We start from the raw sequence: 25,007 nt of genomic DNA on the forward strand, positions 1-25,007 counted from the left end.
CGTCCCGTGTCCGGAAGGGACTTTCCTTGGCGTGGAAGGCAAGCTTGGCGATACGGATATGCAGATCTCCTACCATTGTAACCGACTTTGTGTAACCCTAACCCTCTCCGATGTCTATATAAACCGGAGGGTCTTAGTCCCTAGGACAACATACGCAATAACAATCATACCATAGGCTAGCTTCTAGGGTTTAGCCTCTCCGATCTCATGGTAGATCTACTCTTATACTACCCATATCATCAATATTAATCAAGCAGGACGTAGGGTTTTACCTCCATCGAGAGGGCCCGAACCTGGGTAAAATTTCGTGTCCCTTGCCTCCTGTTACCATCCTGCCTAGACGCACAGTTCGGGACCCCCTACCCGAGATCCGCCGGTTTTGACACCGACAGTGAGCCCAGGCATCGACCAAGCGTTTGTCGTGGCACTCAGTGATTCTTGACCAGATGCATAATCTTGATCATGGTCCACGCTGTTCATTTTGACACCGACATTGGTGCTTTCATTGAGAGTTCCTCTATGTCGTCACTATCAGGCTTGATGGCTCCTACGATCATCAATGGCGATGCAGTCCAGGGTGAGACCTTCCTACCCGGACAGATCTTCGTCTTCGGCGGCTTCGCACTGCGGGCCAATTCACTTGGCCATCTGGAGCAGATCGAAAGCTATGCCCCCTGGCCGTCAGGTCAGATTTGGAAGCTTAAACTACACGGCTGACATCCGCGGGGACTTGATCTTCGACGGATTCGAGCCACTGCCGAGCGCGCCGCACTGCCACGACGAGCATGATCTAGCTCTGCCGCCTAACAGTGCCCCAAAGGCCGCACCCGCATCAGCTTCGACCCTTAATTCGGAGCCAACCGCGTCGATCGAGGATGGGTGGTTGGACGCTGCCTCGGGGGTTGCGATCCTAATGGCGATCGAGCCGAACACCAGCCCCGCACTCCGCGAGACTCATGATTCCAAGGAGCCGGACTCCGAACCATTCGCGCCTCTGCCGATCGAATCCGATTGGGCGCCGACCATGGAGTTTACTGCCGCGGACATCTTTTAGCACTCGCCCTTTGGCGATATTATAAAATCAATAAAGTGTCTCTCTTTATCAGGAGAGCCCTGGCCGGACTACGGTCAGCGAGATTGCGATACGGACGATGAAGAAATTCAAAGCCCACCCACCACCCACTTTGTAGCCACTGTCGACGATTTAACCGACATGCTCGACTTCGACTCCGAAGACATCGACGGTATGGACGCCGATGAAGGAGACGATGAAGAACCAGCGCCTATTGGGCCCTGGAACGCCACCTCGTCATATGACGTATACATGGTGGACGCACCAAAAGATGACGACGAGGAGCGGAAGGACGCACCGAAGTCTTGTTCCCTCGAAAAGCAGTCAAAGCGGCAACGCAAGCGCCGCCCCAAAACCCGCCTCGACAGAAATAGCGGTCACACAGACCCAGCGCTGGAGCAGGGCGAACCGCTGCCGGACAACGGCAATCCGGATAATCAAACCGAACAAACAAATCCTATCAAGGATAATGGTCCGGATGACATAACGCCAGACAGACACCCGGAGCAGCAGACTGCCCGTAAAAGGTTTGTTGCCACCACGAGGAGTCTGAAAAAGCAGAAGCAAAGGCTCCAGGCCGTGCAAGACACACTCCAAATCAGATGGAGTAAAATACTCAACATTGCAGCAAGGTACGGCGACAATCGCCCCTCCAAGAGCTACCCAAAGCGGAAGCTGCTACCCGAATTCAATGAGGAGGCCTCAGAACCCCCACAACCAAATATCAAAGCAGCCATCTGGTCGGATAGACGACCCCTCTAAGAACACAGAGCGGCATACAACGCCGCTCACAATACAATACGCGACCCATGCGAGGGCTCGCACCCAAAGGACGACGCAACAAGATCCATCTATGGTCCACGCAAGCGCGCCCCAGCATACAATGCAACACAACAAACATCCGAACAACGCGGTACACCCAGCTACAGGGGTGCCGCACACCCCCTATGTTTCACCGATGGGGTGCTGGACCACGAATTTCCAGAGGGATTCAAGCCTGTAAACATAGAGGCATACGACGGAACAACAGACCCTGGGGTCTGGATTGAGGACTATATCCTTCATATCCATATGGCTCGAGGAGATGATCTCCACGCCATCAAGTACCTGTTGGGTTTCGTAGTAAAGTGTCGGGGAAGAATTCCGTCAGCACGACGGCGTGGTGACGATCTTGATGCACTACAGCAGCAGGGCTTCGCCTAAACTCCGCTACAGTATTATCGAGGACTATGGTGGCTGGGGGCGCCGCACACGGCTAAGGAATAGATCACGTGGATCAACTTCTGTGTTTCTGGGGTGCCTCTGCCTCAGTATATAAAGGAGCCAAGGGGGAGGGGGGCGCCGGCCAGGAGGAGGGCGCAGGAGGAGTCCTTCTCCTTCCGGGAGTAGGACTCCCCCCCAATCCTAGTTGGACTAGGATTCCCCGAGGGGGAAAGAGAGAGAAGGGGGGCCGGCCACCTCTCCTAGTCCTAATAGGACTAGGGGGAGGGGGGAGGTGCGCGGCCACCTTGGGCTGCCCCTTTCTCCTTTCCACTAAAGCCCATCTAGGCCCATATGGTTCCCGGGGGGTTCCGATAACCTCCCGGTACTCCGGTAAAATCCCGATTTCACCCAGAACACTTCCGATATCCAAACATAGGCTTCCAATATATCAATCTTTACGTCTCGACCATTTCGAGACTCCTCGTCATGTCCGTGATCACATCCGGGACTCCAAACAACCTTCGGTACATCAAAATGCATAAACTCATAATATAACTGTCATCGTAACCTTAAGCGTGCGGACCCTACGGGTTCGAGAACAATGTAGACATGACTGAGACACGTCTCCGGTCAATAACCAATAGCGGGACCTGGATGCCCATATTGGCTCCTACATATTCTACGAAGATCTTTATCGGTCAGACCGCATAACAACATACGTTGTTCCCTTTGTCATCGGTATGTTACTTGCCCGAGATTCGATCGTCGGTATCCAATACCTAGTTCAATCTCGTTACCGGCAAGTCTCTTTACTCGTTCTGTAATACATCATCTCGCAACTAACTCATTAGTTGCAATGCTTGCAAGGCTTATGTGATGTGCATTACCGAGAGGGCCCAGAGATACCTCTCCGACAATCGGAGTGACAAATCCTAATCTCGAAATACGCCAACCCAACATCTACCTTTGGAGACACCTGTAATGCTCCTTTATAATCACCCAGTTACGTTGTGACGTTTGGTAGCACCCAAAGTGTTCCTCCGGCAAACGGGAGTTGCATAATCTCATAGTTATAGGAACATGTATAAGTCATGAAGAAAGCAATAGCAACATACTAAACGATCGGATGCTAAGCTAATGGAATGGGTCATGTCAATCAGATCATTCAACTAATGATGTGACCTTGTTTAATCAAATAACAACTCATTGTTCATGGTTAGGAAACATAACCATCTTTGATTAACGAGATAGTCAAGTAGAGGCATACTAGTGACACTTTGTTTGTCTATGTATTGATACATGTATTATGTTTCCGGTTAATACAATTCTAGCATGAATAATAAACATTTATCATGATTATAAGGAAATAAATAATAACTTTATTATTGCCTCTAGGGCATATTTCCTTCAGTACCTACCCCTCAAGCTCAAAGGGCCAGCTCGTCACTGGCTCAAAGGCCTCCCCGAAAGCTCCATTGGAAGTTGGGAAGACCTCGAAGACGCCTTTCGGGCAAATTTTCTAACACCCATGGAGCCTTGGTGCTGATCATGTTTTGCTCGTGGAAGAGGCTTAGTCAACGGGTCTGCAACATTCAGATCCGTATGTATCTTGCAAATCTCTATGTCTCCCACCTGGACTAGATCCCGGATGGAATTGAAGCGTCTCTTGATGTGCTTGGTTCTCTTGTGAAATCTGGATTCCTTTGCCAAGGCAATTGCACCAGTATTGTCACAAAAGATTTTCATTGGACCCGATGCACTAGGTATGACACCTAGATCGGATATGAACTCCTTCATCCAGACTCCTTCGTTCGCTGCTTCCGAAGCAGCTATGTACTCCGCTTCACATGTAGATCCCGCTACGACGCTTTGTTTAGAACTGCACCAACTGACAGCTCCACCGTTTAATGTAAACACGTATCCGGTTTGCGATTTAGAATTGTCCGGATCAGTGTCAAAGCTTGCATCAACGTAACCATTTACGACGAGCTCTTTGTCACCTCCATATACGAGAAACATATCCTTAGTCCTTTTCAGGTATTTCAGGATGTTCTTGACCGCTGTCCAGTGATCCACTCCTGGATTACTTTGGTACCTCCCTGCTCGACTTATAGCAAGGCACACATCAGGTCTGGTACACAGCATTGTATACATGATAGATCCTATCGCTGATGCATAGGGAACATCTTTCATATTCTCTCTATCTTCTACAGTGGTCGGGCATTGAGTCTTACTCAATTTCACACCTTGTAACACAGACAAGAATCCTTTCTTTGCTTGATCCATTTTGAACTTCTTCAAAATTTTGTCAAGGTATGTTGTTTGTGAAAGTCCAATTAAGCGTCTTGATCTATCTCTATAGATCTTTATGCCTAATATGTAAGCAGCTTCACCGAGGTCTTTCATTGAAAAACTCTTATTCAAGTATCCCTTTATGCTATCCAGAAATTCTATATCATTTTCAATCAGTAATATGTCATCCACATATAATATCAGAAATGCTACAGAGCTCCCACTCACTTTCTTGTAAATACAGGCTTCTCCGAAAGTCTGTATAAAACCAAATGCTTTGATCACACTATCAAAGCGTTTATTCCAACTCCGAGAGGCTTGCACCAGTCCATAAATAGATCGCTGGAGCTTGCACACTTTGTTAGCTCCTTTTGGATCGACAAAACCTTCTGGTTGCATCATATACAACTCTTCTTCCAGAAATCCATTCAGGAATGCAGTTTTGACATCCATTTGCCAAATCTCATAATCATAAAATGCGGCAATTGCTAACATGATTCGGACAGACTTAAGCATCGCTACGGGTGAGAAGGTCTCATCGTAGTCAACCCCTTGAACTTGTCGAAAACCTTTTGCGACAAGTCGAGCTTTGTAGACAGTAACATTACTGTCAGCGTCAGTCTTCTTCTTGAAGATCCATTTATTCTCAATTGCTTGCCGATCATCGGACAAGTCAACCAAAGTCCATACTTTGTTCTCATACATGGATCCCATCTCAGATTTCATGGCTTCAAGCCATTTTGCGGAATCTGGGCTCACCATCGCTTCTTCATAGTTCGCAGGTTCATCATGATCTAGTAGCATGACTTCCAGAACAGGATTACCGTACCACTCTGGTGCGGATCTTACTCTGGTTGATCTACGAGGTTCAGCAGTATCTTGATCTGAAGTTTCATGATCATTATCATTAGCTTCCTCACTAACTGGTGTAGGTGTCACTGAAACAGTTTTCTATGATGTACTACTTTCCAATAAGGGAGCAGGTACAGTTACCTCGTCAAGTTCTACTTTCCTCCCACTCACTTCTTTCGAGAGAAACTCTTTCTCTAGAAAGTTTCTGAATTTAGCAACAAAAGTCTTGCCTTCGGATATGTGATAGAAGGTGTATCCAATAGTTTCCTTTGGATATCCTATGAAGACACATTTCTCCGATTTGGGTTCGAGCTTATCAGGTTGAAGCTTTTTCACATAAGCATTGCAGTCCCAAACTTTCAGAAACGACAACTTTGGTTTCTTGCCAAACCACAGTTCATAAGGTGTCGTCTCAACGGATTTTGATGGTGCCCTATTTAACGTGAATGCGGCCGTCTCTAGAGCGTATCCCCAAAACGATAGCGGTAAATCAGTAAGAGACATCATAGATCGCACCATATCTAGTAAAGTACGATTACGACGTTCGGGCACACCATTACGCTTGGTGTTTCGGGTGGCGTGAGTTGCGAAACTATTCCACAAATTTTCAAATGTACACCAAACTTGTAACTCAAATATTCTCCTCCACGATCAGATTGTAGAAACTTTATTTTCTTGTTACGATGATTTTCAACTTCACTCTGAAATTCCTTGAACCTTCAAATGTTTCAGACTTATGTTTCATTAAGTAGATATACCCATATCTGTTTAAATCATCTCTGAAGGTGAGAAAATAACGATATCCGCCACGAGCCTCAACATTCATCGGACCACATACATCTGTATGTATGATTTCCAACAAATCTGTTGCTCTCTCCATAGTACCGGAGAACGGTGTTTTGGTCATCTTGCCCATAAGGCACGGTTCGCAAGTACCAAGTGATTCATAATCAAGTGGTTCCAAAAGTCCATCAGAATGGAGTTTCTTCATGCGCTTTACACCGATATGACCTAAACGGCAGTGCCACAAATAAGTTGCACTCTCATTATCAACTCTGCATCTTTTGGCTTCAACATTATGAATATGTGTGTTACTACTATCGAGATTCAACAAGAATAGACCACTCTTCAAGGGTGCATGACCATAAAAGATATTACTCATATAAATAGAACAACCATTATTCTCTGATTTAAATGAATAACCGTCTCGCATCAAACAAGATCCAGATATAATGTTCATGCTTAACGCTGGCACCAAATAACAATTATTTAGGTCTAATACTAATCCCGAAGGTAGATGTAGAGGTAGCGTGCCGACTGCGATCACATCGACTTTGGAACCGTTTCCCATGTGCATCGTCACCTCGTCCTTAACCAATCTTCGCTTGATCCGTAGTCCCTGTTTCGAGTTGCAAATATTAGCAACAGAACCAGTATCAAATACCCAGGTGCTACTGCGAGCATTAGTAAGGTACACATCAATAACATGTATATCGCATATACCTTTGTTCACCTTGCCATCCTTCTTATCCGCCAAATACTTGGGGCAGTTCCGCTTCCAGTGACCAGTCTGCTTGCAATAGAAACACTCAGTTTCAGGCTTAGGTCCAGGTTTGGGTTTCTTCTCTTGGGTAGCAACTTGCTTGCCGTTCCTTTTGAAGTTCCCCTTCTTCTTCCCTTTGCCCTTTTTCTTGAAACTAGTGGTCTTGTTGACCATCAACACTTGATGCTCCTTCTTGATTTCTACCTCCGCAGCTTTCAGCATCGCGAAGAGCTCGGGAATAGTCTTGTTCATCCCTTGCATATTATAGTTCATCACGAAGCTCTTGTAGCTTGGTGGCAGTGATTGAAGAATTCTGTCAATGACGCAATCATCTGGAAGATTAACTCCCAATTGAATCAAGTGATTATTATACCCAGACATTTTGAGTATATGCTCACTGACAGAACTGTTCTCCTCCATCTTGCAGCTATAGAATTTATTGGAGACTTCATATCTCTCAATTCGGGCATTTGCTTGAAATATTAACTTCAACTCTTGGAACATCTCATATGCTCCATGACGTTCAAAACGTCGTTGAAGTCCCGATTCTAAGCCGTAAAGCATGGCACACTGAACTATCAAGTAGTCATCAGCTTTGCTCTGCCAGACGTTCATAACATCCGGCGTTGCTCCTGCAGCAGGCCTGGCACCCAGCGGTGCTTCCAGGACGTAATTCTTCTATGCAGCAATGAGGATAATCCTCAAGTTACGGACCCAGTCCGTGTAATTGCTACCATCATCTTTCAACTTTGCTTTCTCAAGGAACGCATTAAGATTCAACGGAACAACAGCACGACCCATCTATCTACAATCAAACATAAACAAGCAAGATACTAATCAGGTACTAAGTTTCATGATAAATTTAAGTTCAGTTAATCAAATTAATTAAAGAACTCCCACTTAGATAGACATCCCTCTAATCCTCTAAGTGATTACGTGATCCAAATCAACTAAACCATAACCGATCATCACGTGAGATGGAGTATTCAATGGTGAACATCGTTATGTTGATCATATCTACTATATGATTCACGCTCGACCTTTCGGTCTCCGTGTTCCGAGGCCATATCTGTATATGCTTGGCTCGTCAAGTATAACCTGAGTATTCCGCGTGTGCAACTGTTTTGCACCTGTTGTATTTGAACATAGAACCTATCACACCCGATCATCACGTGGTGTCTCGGCACGAAGAACTTTCGCAACGGTGCATACTCAGGGAGAACACTTCTTGATAATTTTGTGAGAGATCATCTTATAATGCTACCATCAATCAAAGCAAGATAAGATGCATAAAAGGATAAACATCACATGCAATCAATATAAGTGATATGATATGGCCATCATCATCTTGTGCTTGTGATCTCCATCTCCGAAGCACCGTCGTGATCACCATCGTCACTGGCGTGACACCTTGATCTCCATCGTAGCATCGTTGTCGTCTCGCCAAGCTTATGCTTCCACGACTATCACTACCGCTTAGTAATAAAGTAAAGCATTACATCGCGATTTCATTGCATACAATAAAACGACAACCATAAGGCTCCTGCCAGTTGCCGATAACTCGGTTACAAAACATGATCATCTCATACAATAAAATTCAGCATCATGTCTTGACCATATCACATCACAACATGCCCTGCAAAAACAAGTTAGACGTCCTCTACTTTGTTGTTGCAAGTTTTACGTGGCTGCTACGGGCTTAAGCAAGAACCAATCTCACCTACGCATCAAAACCACAACGATAGTTTGTCAAATAGACTCCGTTTTAACCTTTGCAAGGACCGGGCGTAGCCATACTTGGTTCAACTAAAGTTGGAGAGACAGTCGCCCGCAAGCCACCTGTGTGCAAAGCACGTCGGGGGAACCGGTCTCGCGTAAGCGTACGCGTAAGGTTGGTCCGGGTCGTCTCGTCCAACAATGCCGCCGAACCAAAGTATGACATGTTGGTAGGCAGTATGACTTATATCGCCCGCAACTCACTTGTGTTCTACTCGTGCATATAACATCAACATAAATAACCTAGGCTCGGATGCCACTGTTGGGTTTCGTAGTAATTTCAAAAAAATTCCTACGCACACACAAGATCATGGTGATGCATAGCAACGAGAGGGGAGAGTGCTGTCTACGTACCCACGCAGACCGACTGCGGAAGCGTTGACACAACGCAGAGGAAGTAGTCGTACGTCTTCGCGATCCAACCGATCAAGCACCGAAACTATGGCACCTCCGAGTTCGAGCACATGTTCAGCTCGATGACGATCCCTAGACTCCGATCCAGCAAAGTGTCGGGGAAGAATTCCGTCAGCACGACGGCGTGGTGACGATCTTGATGCACTACAGCAGTAGGGCTTCGCCTAAACTCCGCTACAGTATTATCGAGGACTATGGTGGCTGGGGGCGCCGCACACGGCTGAGGAATAGATCACGTGGATCAACTTCTGTGTTTCTGGGGTGCCTCTGCCTCAGTATATAAAGGAGCCAAGGGGGAGGGGGGCGCCGGCCAGGAGGAGGGCGCAGGAGGAGTCCTTCTCCTTCCGGGAGTAGGACTCCCCCCCCCAATCCTAGTTGGATTAGGATTCCCCGAGGGGGAAAGAGAGAGAAGGGGGGCCGGCCACCTCTCCTAGTCCTAATAGGACTAGGGGGAGGGGGGAGGCGCGCGGCCACCTTGGGCTGCCCCTTTCTCCTTTCCACTAAAGCCCATATAGGCCCATATGGTTCCCGGGGGGTTCCGGTAACCTCCCGGTACTCCGGTAAAATCCCGATTTCACCCGGAACACTTCCGGTATCCAAACATAGGCTTCCAATATATCAATCTTTACGTCTCGACCATTTTGGGACTCCTCGTCATGTCCGTGATCACATCCGGGACTCCAAACAACCTTCGGTACATCAAAATGCATAAACTCATAATATAACTGTCATCGTAACCTTAAGCGTGCGGACCCTACGGGTTCGAGAACAATGTAGACATGACCGAGACACGTCTCCGGTCAATAACCAATAGCGGGACCTGGATGCCCATATTGGCTCCTACATATTCTACGAAGATCTTTATCGGTCAGACCGCATAACAACATACGTTGTTCCCTTTGTCATCGGTATGTTACTTGCCCGAGATTCAATCGTCGGTATCCAATACCTAGTTCAATATCGTTACCGACAAGTCTCTTTACTCGTTCTGTAATACATCATCTCGCAACTAACTCATTAGTTGCAATGCTTGCAAGGCTTATGTGATGTGCATTACCGAGAGGGCCCAGAGATACCTCTCCGACAATCGGAGTGACAAATCCTAATCTCGAAATACGCCAACCCAACATCTACCTTTGGAGACACCTGTAATGCTCCTTTATAATCACCCAGTTACGTTGTGACGTTTGGTAGCACCCAAAGTGTTCCTCCGGCAAACGGGAGTTGCATAATCTCATAGTTATAGGAACATGTATAAGTCATGAAGAAAGCAATAGCAACATACTAAACGATCGTATGCTAAGCTAATGGAATGGGTCATGTCAATCAGATCATTCAACTAATGATGTGACCTCGTTTAATCAAATAACAACTCATTGTTCATGGTTAGGAAACATAACCATCTTTGATTAACGAGCTAGTCAAGTAGAGGCATACTAGTGACACTTTGTTTGTCTATGTATTGATACATGTATTATGTTTCCGGTTAATACAATTCTAGCATGAATAATAAACATTTATCATGATTATAAGGAAATAAATAATAACTTTATTATTGCCTCTAGGGCATATTTCCTTCAGTACCTACCCCTCAAGCTCAAAGGGCCAGCTCGTCACTGGCTCAAAGGCCTCCCCGAAAGCTCCATTGGAAGTTGGGAAGACCTCGAAGACGCCTTTCGGGCAAATTTTCAAGGGACTTATGTCCGACCTCCGGATGCGGACGATTTGAGTCATATAACTCAACAGCCCGGAGAGTCAGCCCGAAAGCTTTGGAACATGTTTCTTACTAAAAAGAACCAGATTGTCGACTGTCCGGACGCCGAAGCCTTGGCAGCTTTCAAGGATAGCGTCCGTGACGAATGGCTCGCCAGACACCTCGGCCAAAATAAGCCGAGAACGATGGCCGCATTAACAAACCTCATGACCCGCTTATGCGCGGGTGAGGACAACTGGCTAGCCAGATGCAGCACCAGCGACCCCAGTACATCTGAAGTTAGAGATGGAAACGGGAAATCACGGCGCAACCGCAATAACAAACGCCGGAATAAAGAAGACAACACGAAGGGCACGGCAGTAAATGCCGGATTCAAAAGCTCTCAGCCAGGTCAAAAGCCGCCCCCTAAAGGCACCAGGGATGAATTGTCCAGCCTCAACAAAATTCTGGACCAAGTATGTCAGATTCATAGTACCCCAGGTAAACCTGCTAATAATATCCACAGAGAATGTTGGGTCTTCAAGCAGTCCGGCAAGCTCAACGCCGTACACAAGGGGGAGGATACACCAAGTGAAGACGAGGACGAGCCCCCCAAGCAAGACACGGGGGAACAAAATAAATTTCCACCAGAAGTCAAAACAGTAAACGTGTTACACGTAATCAAGGGAAAAAACAACGTGGCACTCCCAGGAAAATATACCCAAGTGCCTGTCACCACGAAGTCCGGCCACTGGTCATCTCAACCGATCACTTTCGACCATCGCGATTAATCAGCAAGTATCCGACACGCAGGACGGGCTGCCCTGGTATTAGACCCAGTAATTGGCGGATATCACTTCACAAGAGTCTTGATGGACAGCGGCAGTAGCCTAAACCTAATATATCAGGATACAATCCGCGGGATGGGGTTAGACCCAACACAAATTCGCCATAGCAATACTACCTTTAAAGGAATAACGCCAGGCCCAGGGGCTTGTTGTACGGGCTCCCTCCTACTACAAGTTATATTCGGCTCCCCCGATAACTTCCGTCGCGAGCATTTATCTTTCCACATCACTCCGTTTCAAAGTGGCTATCAAGCACTGCTCGGACGCGAAGCTTTCGCTCGCTTTAATGCAATACCACACTACGCCTCCCTCACACTCAAGATGCCCGGTCCACGTGGCATCATTACAGTGCACGGAAATATCAAGTGATCTCTGCGCGTCAAAGAGAGTGAGTTTGCCTTGGCAGCCGCACACTAAAGGCGCCCGGACAAGCGAAAGCATCCAATAGGTCGTCAAGACCTCAGATACAACTAATCGAGTCCGGCGCCGCTACTTATACCGAATAAATGGTCACACCCCTATTTGTCAATACAAGGGGCTCAACACGCGCAGACGAGTGGCAATTTCTTCTCATCTTGAATTATACATGGTTTCTTTAACAAACTATCATTTTTGCACGATAACTTGTTCACCTAAATTCCTCTCTTTTACAAACGATCATCGTGCTACACCCGTCTAGGATACGGCACAACGGAGACACAGGCGCAGACGTGCAGCAGGGACCCGCTCCAAGGATTCCTTTTAGATTAAGACCCTGCGTAAACCTTTTTTACTGTCTCTTGTTGATACATATCCACCGTTGAGAAGGATGCTGACATCTTGGCATGTGGCCACGCCAGAACAATGCACGTACTTGGACACAAGGGGCTTCTGACAAAGGCCATTATTTAGGCCAGGTTTATACCACAAAGACCGAATACCTTAGGGAGTGTTTGGCGTCGCGAGTTTGGCCCTATATGCATCAGCTCCGAATCATTGTCTTTGGTCAAATGTTGGGTTTGCCCGGCTCCTGTGTTTTGGTGCCTTACGTTCCGCTTTACCGGCTAAGGTAGCACCAGGAGAACTACTGCAATTGTGCCCTAATTCATCCGGACGAGCACCTCAGTAGAGAAAGCCGAAAACTGAATGTCATGATATAGCGTGAGACTGGTCAACCACTCGATGACCTGTGGGAATGTTAGAATTCCTCCGCCTTAATGAAGGGCCGTTTTCCGGCCAGGCATGTACGCACCTCGGAATCGGGAGAGTGCGGAGCCATCAGGGGCTATCTAGTAGCCCCACTGTCAAACTCCTATGGCTAAGTGAAAGTGCTAAAGCATTATAGTCCGGTTGCCTCGCTCGCTCCGCTATCACCTCCTTAATAGGACCAAGACGTTGGGTTAAGTGTGAACGCGTATTTTTGCAAGCACCTCCGCATTATATGCGTGGGGGTTGAAGCCGATGACTGCAATCTTTCAGGTTATACACATGTATACATAAACGGCCGCCCAGGAGGCATCATATTACTTTCAGGCAAAATTATAAAAATAGCCTTATAAAAATTTATAAAAGCATTTCGCTTACAATGATATTACATATCACTCAAACATAATATTTTTTGAGCACTGGGTCTTTATCAAACGGGCACCCTCAAGAACTTCTTCAAAGTAGTGCTCAGCAGCCTTTCGACCTATAGTCGAATCCCGCGCTGCAACATTGGCAGCATCCATCTCTGCCCAGTATGCCTTAACACGGGCAAAGGCCATCCGTGCGCCCTCTATGCACGCCGACCTCTTCATCGCATTAATGCGTGGCACCACGTCAAGGAACTGCTGCACCAAGCTGAAATAGCTGTTCGGTTTTGACCTTTCCGGCCATAACTGATCCACAACAGACCTCATGGAGAGTCCGGACAACCTATTTAGTTCGGCCATTCGGCTAATTTGTCAGTCAATGAAAGTGGACGCTCGGGAGAATGGAATTGTCTCCAAAACAGCTGGTCTACTTCATGGTCCGTCTGACCCTGGAAGTACTTGGCCGCATCGGCAGCGCTCACCGCCAAATCCATATACACATCCTCCGAACTCCACAGCCGATCCAAAGGGGCATACTGTGGATCTCCGAACTTCCTCCGCAACATAAAGGATTTCCCAGTTACAATATCCACGGCTTCCCGCAGCTCATCCTTCTTTTCCCTCATAGAAGAGCGGAGGTCTTTTTTCGTCGCAGCAGCCTTCTCAAGGTCCGATGCCTTCGCTTGGTTTTCCTTTTCAAGAACCCGGCAACGGTCGGCGGCGGCTTTTAATTCTATGGCCATCTTGTCTCGGCTCTCGCCATGCGCGGCCTTCTCGGCTTGCAACTCTTCGGCCGCCTTCCAAGCAGCCGCATTACCCTGTGCCTCGTCAAGCCTTTTGTTAACAAGCTCGATGTTGGCGTCTGCCGCATCCAACTGCCGTTCTAAATGGGCAAACTCGCTAGTCCGGCTAGCCACCGGAGCTTCCATCACCTGCACATAAAGGCAGTATGGTTATTACCTGGGAATATGATCCTCTGTTCGTCGTCGTTTCCGACGACAACCAGAGTCTCAGGGGCTACTATCTACACAGGGCACACCTAGCATGTGCAGGACTATCATACATTCTTTTACGTACCTCAAAGCCTGTCAGTAGACTCATAAAAGCTTCATGCAATCCGCTTTCGGCGGATGATATTCTCTCCATCACCGTATTCATCAGCACACGGTGTTCATCTGAGATGGCCGCTCGCCCCACCAACTCCCTCAGAACATCCGATCGCACACTAGACGGTGCCAGACTCTTTTGTCTGCTCTCTTCGGGAGCCAGACACTGGGAGCTTCAGTGGTCAATGGGATTATCTTCTGGCCTCACCGGACTCGGAGAGGCCCTCCGCGACGACACTTCAGGGTCGCCTGCTTCCGGAGCAGAGGAGTCCGGAGGAGGCGTTTCGCTCTCCATCATCTCTGGAAGAAGATCCCCCGAAGACGAGCTCATTTGAGAGGGGCTAAGGCCCGAACTGCAAAGACATATGCGGTGGTTATTTTCTCAGAAGAAAAAGATGGCATATCTGTACTATTAAAGTATTTCGGGTCACTTACGACTCACGGGAGAATTGATCCCCCCGCGGACTTTGTGCGGCAACAGCGCCCCCCAAGGTAGGACCCTCTGTGGAAGACTTCTTCTCCCGTTTGGAAGCTTCAGGTTCCGAATCCCCGGGCGCAGTCCTTTTCCTCTTCTGGTCATCTTCCTTCATGGAGACGCTTGCTCCCTCGGTTAGAATGGGCAGCGTTGGGGGCCCGCGTCCGCCCGTATTATCCTCCACAGTATCTTCCTTCAAGGGCTCCGGGCAAGGTGCAGTCTGGAGCATATTTTCCAATACCGGATTTTCCAAACCCTCGGGGAGGGGGGCCGATCACCGAATCAACTTCGCCTTTGTTAGCCAGTCCTGGTCAAAAAGCGAACTCTCAGAAATAACTTCGTAACAAAGGAGAGATAGTATGTTCGGCCGAAAGATGCCTTACCTGTTCGGCGGCGCGGTTACTACTCAGGCCCACGTCCTCGATGATTTCCGGACACTCCACCTGAGGTCCGAAGAATGACTTGTACATCTCCTCATGCGTCAGGCCGAGAAAATTTTGAATGACACGCGGTCCCTCGGGATTGAACTCCCACAGGCGAAGAGGCCGGCGCTTGCAAGGCTGGACTTGACGAACCAGCATAACTTGTATTACCGCAACCAAACTGAAATCTCCATTGAAGAGATCTCGAATGCGGCTTTGCAGTATAGGCACGTCCTTGGCTGGACCCCAGCTCAGACCTCTACTGATCCATGACATCAGTTGTGGTGGAGGGCCCGAGCGGAAAACAGGGGCGGCCGCCCACTTGGCGCTTCTAGGAACCGTGATGTAGAACCACTCCTATTGCCACAATTCAGACACCTCTGGGATGGAACCTTTGGCCCACGGAGCTCCCGTCATCTTGTGTATTGAGGCACCTCCACACGCTGCATGTTGCCCCTCGATCATCTTCGGCTTTACTTCAAAGGTCTTGAGCCATAGGCCAAAGTGAGGGGTAACCCGGAGGAAGGCCTCGCACACGACAATAAATGTCGTGATATGAAGAAAGGAGTCCGGAGCTAGATCATGGAAGTCTAGCCCGTAGTAAAACATCAAACCCCTGACGAAAGGATCCAGAGCAAGGTCTAGACCTCGGAGGAAGTGGGAGACGAACACGCCGTTCTCGTTGGGTTCGGCGGCGGGGACGGCCTGCCCTCGGGGAGGCAGCCGATACAAAATCTCGGCGGTCAGATATCTGGCCTCCCTCAACTTTTTGATGTCTTCTTCCGTGACGGAGGAAGGCACCCATCGGTCTTGAAGGCTAGATCCGGACATGACTGAAGGTTCGGAGCACCTGACCTGAACTTTGGGCGCTTGAGCTTGAGGTGGGGGAAGGATTTGATTGAGCACGGGAGGGAAAAATAAAAGCTGTGTCCCTTTATAAAGAGGGTGAATATCAAGCGTCCTCTCCATGTCCGTTTGGACTTGCCTATAATCTAGGAGTCCTAGAAGCGGTTGGGTTACCCACGCCCGTATTGATGAGAATCCCGGAATAAGGGGACACGATCTCTGCTTTAACAAGACGTGCCAAGGAAACCGCCTCGCATGACGCGCTGAGGTGGGATAATGAAACGACTCGGATAAAGGCTTGGCCGTGGTGTGTCACACTACGGAATACGTCAGCAGATTAGATTTGTGTAAATGTTATTCTCTCTATGGCAATATGTGGAAACTTATTTTGCAGAGCCGGACACTATCTTTGTGTTCAAAATCTTCTATGAAGTACTTGGAGGAGGAACCCACCTTGCAATGCCGAAGACAATCTGCGCGCCGGATTCGTCGTCATTGAAGCTTGGTTCAGGGGCTACCGAGGGAGTCCTGGATTAGGGGGTGTCCGGATGGCCGGACTATACCTTCAGCCGGACTCCTTGATTATGAAGATACAAGATTGAAGACTCCGTCCCGTGTCCGGAAGGGACTTTCCTTGGCATGGAAGGCAAGCTTGGCGATACGGATATGCAGATCTCCTACCATTGTAACCGACTTTGTGTAACCCTAACCCTCTCCGGTGTCTATATAAACCGGAGGGTCTTAGTCCGTAGGACAACATACACAACACAATCATACCATAGGCTAGCTTCTAGGGTTTAGCCTCTCCGATCTCGTGGTAGATCTACTCTTGTACTACCCATATCATCAATATTAATCAAGCAGGACGTAGGGTTTTACCTCCATCGAGAGGGCCCGAACCTGGGTAAAACTTCGTGTCCCTTGCCTCCTGTTACCATCCGGCCTAAACGCATAGTTCGGGACCCCCTACCCGAGATCCGCCGGTTTTGACACCGACAGTCGATGCCGAATTTATTGATACATTTGAATAAACTCCTCAAATATGGCCGGATACTGGTCCAAAAGTTGGATAGGATCACCCATGTTCTCAAATTCTAGAGCTGCGGCAACATCGTCACCCTCATCCTCGAGAAGCATGTTGTGCATGATCACATAACATGTCATCAGCTACGACAAGGTCTGTGGATCCCATTGTTTTGCAGGTCCACAAACAACTGCAAAACGGACCTAAAGAACTCCAAATGCCCCTCGACATCCTTTCTAGCTGCTTCTTGTCTTTTGGTAAAGTGAGTGTTTTTGTGGCTAACCGGGTTTGAGATGCTGCTGCCAAAGGTAGCCCATGGAGGAGAGATACCTTCAACCAGATAGTAGGCCATGTTGTACTCATGTCCATTGACAGTATAGTGGCAAGGAGGAGCTTTTCCTTCAGTCAGCCTCAGAAACACCGGCGATCGTTGCAGCACATTGATGTAATTGTGAGACCCGGGCATCCCAAAGAAAGCATGCCAAATCCAAAGATCATGTGATGCAACTGCTTTAAGAATGATGGTGGGCTTCTTAACATGACCATAATATTGCCCTTGTAAAGCCTTCAGACGGTTCTTTCATTTCCAATGCATGAAGTCAAGAGATCCGAGAAAACCTGGTCACCCTCATGCTTCTGAGTTAGCCAAGAGCCTCTCGGTATTTGCCGCAGTTGGTTCTCTCAGGTCCTGATATCCGAACACCTCGACCACGACAGTTACAAACCTGACCATGGCATCTCCGCATGCGCTCTCAGACATCCGTAGATGGTCGTCCCTCGAATCAGCGGTTGTGCCATATGCAAGCATCTGGAGTGCCGCCGTGTACTTCAGATAACCCGAAAAGCCAATCGTTCTCATGACGTCCTTCTTCAGGATGAAATAGTCACCATAGGACCTGACGTTATGGTACAAACGATCAAAGACAGTTTTGCGCATCCAAAAGTCCCGGCGAAAATGGTCAGCGAAAATAGTGCGTCGTGGGCAAAGTAGTTGGGCATTAGTGTCAAATGCCTCCGCGCCCTGTTCCGGTAGAGCACTCAATGACCGTTGATCGAGCCCTTGAAATTGATAGCATGCTCTTCCGCACGCTCCGCGTCTTCAAGGACCGCCTACATCATTGCCGTCTCATCGGAGTACTCCTCCTCGTCTAACGAGCGTTAGAGGACTCAACATACTGCTCGTATATGTACTCCAAATCAGAATCCATTGCTACAAACAAGAAGGGACAACCGTTTTCAGCTCCAGCGATTCATCGAGCAATTGCCGGGCATGGTAGAGGATGGTATCTGGCGGGACCGTCGAAGGACATGGGGTTGAACGGAGATGAAGAAGAAGCGTTGGGGAGCCCTGCTGGATCGCCGGAGGTGACGAAGACGCAGATTTCTGGCATGGGTGTGGTGTGATGCCCGGGGTGGTGGAGCGGCGGCAACGGCAACAGAGGAGGAAGAAAGGAGAGAAAATGAGAAGAATGAAGTCGCGGGGTCCGTGAAGGGTTTGGGTGCGCTTGGGGTGTCGAATTCGTACGTTTCGCATGTCCGAACTCCTGCAAAGCTCCTCCACTTTTGTCTCCGTTTTGCGATACAAATCGTGTATGGACCGCTTCGCGAATCGATACAAGACCGTATTGGATGGCTTCTGAACGACTGCGAGAGGTTTACGGGTCTATCTTGGAGATGCCTAAGACTTTGACACATTGTTGTAGAGATGAATGTGGATAGGAAGGGAAGAGAAAGAAAGGGAGGGCCTCGGTGACAAGATGGTGAATAAATTCATTATGCATGCATGGACGCGGATATGATGAACTTGACGACTTGGATCGGCGTGGTCGCTATCGGTTTCTCGGGTCTCCACATGGTCATGGTTTGTCGTGCAGAAGAAGAACTAATCAGTCCGTATTGAGGTTAGCTAGTTCGAAATTCAGAAGAACCGGACACACGCACACGCGTACGACTGTAAATGCACATTGACGATCGGTCGAGCGCGTGGTGCATGTACCTCCACGGAGAAATTCCATTGCCGTGGCGCAGGGATTTAGATGAACGCGGCAAGCTATTTTCGGACTAGAGAACTGGAGGAGAGCCAAAATCGGAAATGTGTAAACGTGTGAGTTCTTCTGGCGCAAGACTCGTCGTCGACTAGCCTGTCAGATCAACGTTCACGGGTGCAACAACCTATGTTTGGGTCCCGCAGTTCACCAACGCTTTCTTTCTATTGCCCTCTGCGTAACACCGTGAGCTCGCTAAATAATTAAGATTAACTCCAATAGATAATGTAGATGCATTTTTCAGAGATGTAAAATGCAATACTTCATGATGCAAATTTGCATCTACACCTGCTGAAGATGTAAAAACGCCAGCCGCGTGTCAACCGTCCAACCGCCTTCAGTTGGCTTACGGGCGATCACCCGCCGCCCGCCCAACTGCCTTCAGTTGGCTTGCGCCCACGCGCCGCCCGCCCAACTCTGCCGCCGGCCGATTTTACCCAAAATCGCCTCCGCTATCGCCCGCCGCTACTCCGCCCGCCTGTCCCCCTTGCCTGCCTCGCCGGAGTAGGGACGGCTGTCCCCCGCAGCAGCCGATTCAATTTCGGCCGCCGCTTCGAATCGAAGCTTCTCCGGAGGTCGGGTTACAGTAATGGCTTCCATGGCGTGGTCGTGGACAGGCTACGCTTGTTCCTAGCCAAGACCCATCGACGGAGGTAGGAGATGCATGCCACGCCGCCCGCCCGCCTGCCTGCCTCCGCCGTTCTTCCCGCCGTGCGAAGCCGGTTGCCCGCAACGCTGAGCTCCTGCCGCCCCTCCGACGCTCCTCTGCCTCCCATACGCTGCTCCTCCTCTTCTCTCCGCCTCGAAATGTTGCTCCTTTGCCGCTGCCGCTGCCCCGATTCGCGTTGCCGTCGTCCCGATTCACCATCGCCGCAGCCCCTATGACGCTCCTCCGTGCCTCTCCCCCCCCCCCCCCCCCCCCACGCGCCGGCGCCGCTGACCTGACGCCGCCACCCTGAATCGCCTCGTGCTGCCGCCGTCCCGATTCGGCCGCCACCCACTAACAAAAGATATCAAAAATGAAAAAGTAAGAAGCATTTTTTAATGATGTAATTTTTGATGTCTTCTGTTTTACATCTGTAATTTTACATCTTTTGTTAGATATGCTCTAAGCTTCCGTCCCCTTTCGCGGGCCCTTCCGTACGTCCAACCGCGTGTGCGCTGCCTGGGGAGCAAGCTAACAATTGCTCTCAACTGAAGCACGAGAAGAGAAGAGAAAGTTCGCCCTTCAAAAAAAAGAAGAAGAGAAAGTTCGGCCTTTTCAAACACGCACTTTAGCCGGGTGGACGCCGATCGCGACTGGCTCCACGTCCGAAACCCCCCAGATGTCAACAACGACGTGGTGTACACGTGAGAACGCGCTTGGCTGCTACCACCTGCGAGTACGAGTACTCCATCCCTCTAGTATAAAAGGCCAACAATCCACGGAACACAACCACACATCCACGAGACACAATTCCGAGCTCTTCCGACTGACTGAATCCATCTCCCGTCTCCTCCATCGTTCCGCGGATCGCACAGACACACCAGCTCTCGTCGAGCAGCCCATACCGGACTAGCTAGCTGCCTGGCTAGCCCCGTGCCGATGGTTTCCTCGATGAAGCACTGCAGAGATCAGGCCCAGGAGGAGCCCTTGTCCCTCTCGCTCTCCCTCGGCGCCATGGCCGACCGCACCAAGAAGCAGCGCCGCGGCGTCGCTGCCGGCGAGTTCGTGTGCAAGACGTGCAGCCGCGCCTTCCCGTCGTTCCAGGCGCTGGGCGGCCACCGGACCAGCCACCTGCGCGGCCACAACGGGCTCGCGCTTGGCCTCGCTGCCGGGTCTGATCAGCCGGGGACCAAGAAGACCACGGACCAGAAGCAGGCGCACCAGTGCCACGTCTGCGGGCTGGAGTTCGAGATGGGCCAGGCGCTCGGCGGCCACATGCGCCGGCACCGCGAGCAGGAGGCCGCCACCACGGCGCAGGCGCCGCCCGTTCTGCTCCAGCTCTTCGTCTAGCACTGCATCACCGATTTCTCTCAAGTTCAATAGCGAGGCATATCTAGTTCAAGTCCAGATTTACAGGGTCACCTATGTGCACGATTTGGTTTGTACATTTGCTGCACCATAGTTGGTCTGCTCGCTCATGTTATTACGTATATATGTGTACATATTTTAGGACTCATTCATTCGTTCATTACTGTTTACTGGTATTATCTATACTTTATTGATTCATACATTTATTTTGTTCTACTTGAATCGACTACGAGTTGAGTTAATCCATGACGATCTCCCTCACACGGATTTTTTTTTCTTTGAAAAGAAGGCAGGCCGGGTCTCGTTGACACACACAATTATTTTTAGTATAATAAAACTCTAGGTCATATGTAAAAAGCAGAAAAAAGAATTGTTGGCAAAGAGAAAAGGGAGCATAAAATAGACAGCAGTTGTGTCGCAGGGCGGAAGTGATCATACATCAAGATGGTTTTCGGCCATGGTTATCTCGATGGTTACGTGTCTATGACTCTCCCCTGCAAAAAATATGTATGTACGAACCTAAAAAAGTTGTATGGAGCGGTGAGTTTGTTGCGAGAAATGAGACTTGTGGGCCGATTATCATGTTGTAGATCTGGAATGTGGTGATTATGTGTAGGGAGAGCTCTGTGTTTCGAGCACCCAATATTTGGATCATCAGTATTCATGTCGAGAGGCATAGTACGTGGTATGTAGAGATAACGTAGCAAGGAAGCATTTATGTTGATATATGTTTGGGAGAGCATGATTTTGATTTAAAAGCGTGCTTAGGTCTAACGAGGCAAGTAAGAAAATGAGTTGAATCACTGGCTTACTTGTGGGCGCCAACATTTGTTTGAGAGAGGATGGATGAGACGCGATCACCAACTCCCATTTGGAGGTACTACAAGGTCAATTTGCTGGCCCACTTGTCGGCGCCATCATTTGCTTGAGAGAGGATGGGGGGCGTGCAATCATCAACTCCCCTTTGAGGTACTAGGGGGTGAATTCGTTGGGCCATTTGTCGGGGCCTTCATCTATTCGAGGAAAGTAGAGGGACAAGGTATAGTTAATCAATCAACAACTCCTCTTTTATCGCAACAAACATCGACAATTGTGGGCAAGGGCTTTTCGCCGAGCTTCCGTCTCCTTCAATTCTTCGAATTTTTGAAGGCATTTGTTAGCTTTTATTATTGCTCTAACTTCAGCCACTGCAGCAGAGTGTTGTTGTACTTTTGTTCCTATAAGCTTGAAAATCAATAAAGTAAACATAAAATCAGGATAAATCCCCTATGGTTTTCCTAAAAGAACATCGACAATGAAAATTGAGGCTGGTTCGATACGTTTTTATTTCTCTCTCACAAATACTCCAATAAGATGAACTTATGTAGCTCGAAAATTATAGCATGAAAGCCTCTTTCGAGAGAAGAGAGCCAAGATCATACCATATGTCATGACGACATTTCACCTATACCATTTCTCTCTTCTATAGAAATATAGAGAAGGTACTTGCAGACTCGTATACATGTGAAACACGCACGTACAGTAGCGTATTCCTGCAAAAAGGAAGTACATACGTAGCCTTCACAAGTCTGAAATATCCTGCTCGGTCAAAGATCTTTTCCCAGGCCCTGGAATGTTCCAGACCCTTCCGTTCGATCCTCACGCTCGCGCCGCCGGCCAACACCGACTAAATTATTCGCTCCGGTTAATGGATTAGCCGCTGAATCCCACCCACCGTCCCGGCGGCCGAGCAGCGGCGCGTCTTGTGGCGTGACAGCTGACGCCACTCCGCACCACACGTTTGGCCGCAGCCGGTCGGCCGCGCTACGCACGACGGAAATATCCATTGGAGCTATCTGCCATATTATTAATACTGTATCCCGATGGAGTTCGATCCAATCCGTCACGTCGCGAACGTCGTGGTGGCTTCCGACGGTTGGTCCGCAGACGCCAGAGGTAGGCCAAGTTGGCACACACGTAAGCTCCCCCGGCAGCAACACGCATGCCAGCTACACAACCTATATATAAGTGCGGCAGCCTCTCGCGGAACTACAGCAACGCAAAAGAAAAGAGCATCAACCAAAATCCAGCAGATCATCAAGAGGAGCAGCAAATTCATCTCCATGGGAGCGGGGATGAAGCGCGCGAGGGAGGAGGAGCCGATTGTTTCGCTGGCGCTGTCCCTGAGCACGGACTCCTCGGCGTCGACCACGACGTCGGACGACTCTGGCACCGGTGCGCCGGCGGCAAAGAAGAGGACACGGCGGGGGAAGGTGGTGGCGATGTCGGGGGAGGGGGAGTTCGTCTGCAAGACGTGCGGCCGGGCCTTCGAGACGTTCCAGGCGCTGGGCGGGCGCACCGGACCAGCCACCACCGGGGTCGGCACGGGCTGGAGCTCGGCGTCGGCGCCGCCAGGGCCATCCGGGAGTGGCAAAGGCGCGAGGACAGGCACAGGCAGCAGCACGACTGGCACATCTGCGGGCTGGGCTTCGAGACGGGCCAGGCTCTCGGCGGCCACATGCGTCGGCACCGCGAGGAGATGGCGCTCGACCGGTGGGTCGCGCTGTCGGATCAGGAGGCGGGGCACCAGGCCGCCGCCGACCAGCTACCTGTCTTGCTCGAGCTGTTCGTCTAGCCTGCTAGTTGGATCTCAATGCTTGTTAGTTCAGGACTTGTTTCTACATGTGTTTAGAATCAGATAGGTTCATTATTGTTCAACGTTGTATAGAGTACGTTTTGCTGGTTAGCGTTCCCGTTCTTGCTGCATATTTGCTTTGGATCGGTACCTTTTTTTAACCGATGGACGGGAGGTTTACATACACTTGTAGTATAAATGAAGACACATTCGTTTGCTCTCAATGCAATTGACGGATTCTTGCACTCAGATTGGTCTTCCATGAATAGGCTGTTGTTCACCGCCATGGTTTTTTTTGTGTGAAAACCCCACCATATGTTAATTAACTTATTAAAACCTTCATACAATCATTCATTACAAAATTTGCCACGCGGGCGGAGCAGTATTAAGAAGCATATCATTAGACCTATTATCAAAACTAAACTCTGCAATCTCGTGAGCCACTATATTTGCCCTATGGTAAATCTTGTAGATGTTTAAATTCATCAGCAACTTCCGAGACATCTTTCTTCAGGTCTACCTGGAGTGTTCACCGCCATTGTAGATATGATAAGTCCACTACGAAGCCTCCGTTTGTAAAATTCTGCAATATAAACTTCCTTCACAACTTGAGAACGTCTGAACATTGACAGTAGACTGATTCGTTTGCTCACCGGAGTTGAGGATGAGGGCAAGGATCCTTGCAGAGCGGCGTGGGGATAGTTTGGAACGCCGAGGCAGCTCCAGGATCTCCCATATCCCCTTCTTCCTCCTCGGTCTTGCTTCCTCGTCGTTTCCAGCACAATCGGCATCTCCCGCGTCCCCGGTGATGGTAGCGCCATCGCCACAACCACCACATCAGGATAGGTGGTGCCCGAACACGAGATCTGTATATCGCCCACTTCCACCGCGGGACCAAATCCGCTGATTCCGCCTCCTTCATAGCTCAAAGCACGATATCTATAGGTTTTTTGGCCTAGTTGTAGGAGACAGCCGTGCCTCCTCCAGATCGGCCAACTCCCTGGTCACCACCATCTTCGTCTGGCGAACTTCAGCGCGTCTCCCCAGCGATCGTCGCCATGCGTGCCTCCTATTCCGCCATCGATACCAAGACGGATCAGATATCTACAGCGAAACATAACGAGCTTAAGGGGAATCGCCTTGGTTCTCTTTGTTTGCAGTGGAGATGTGGAAATGCTCGCGAGCAAAATCGAAGAGCCATGGTCTTCCACTAGA

The 25,007-nt window shown here is 49.2% G+C and overlaps 1 protein-coding gene and 1 pseudogene across 1 annotated transcript; both read left to right on the forward strand.

The window, feature by feature from the left end:
* Positions 1–20,589: 20,589 nt before the first annotated feature.
* Positions 20,590–21,348, forward strand: LOC125511169 (zinc finger protein ZAT7). The gene has a single exon (XM_048676471.2). It carries the CDS (start codon positions 20,750–20,752, stop codon positions 21,158–21,160), a length of 411 nt encoding a protein of 136 aa, XP_048532428.2. The 5' UTR covers positions 20,590–20,749; the 3' UTR covers positions 21,161–21,348.
* Positions 21,349–23,074: 1,726 nt separating this feature from the next.
* Positions 23,075–24,016, forward strand: LOC125529550 (uncharacterized; annotated as a pseudogene).
* Positions 24,017–25,007: the final 991 nt, after the last annotated feature.

The sequence above is a fragment of the Triticum urartu genome, chromosome 5A (assembly GCF_056163025.1).
Source record: "Triticum urartu cultivar PI428250 chromosome 5A, HENAU_Tu73, whole genome shotgun sequence".
Classification (NCBI taxonomy): domain Eukaryota; kingdom Viridiplantae; phylum Streptophyta; class Magnoliopsida; order Poales; family Poaceae; genus Triticum; species Triticum urartu.

What these genes read in the sequence shown, in the direction of transcription:
- LOC125511169 (XM_048676471.2), top strand. Translation starts at nt 20,750, where the DNA reads ATGGTTTCCTCGATGAAGCACTGCAGAGATCAGGCCCAGGAGGAGCCC.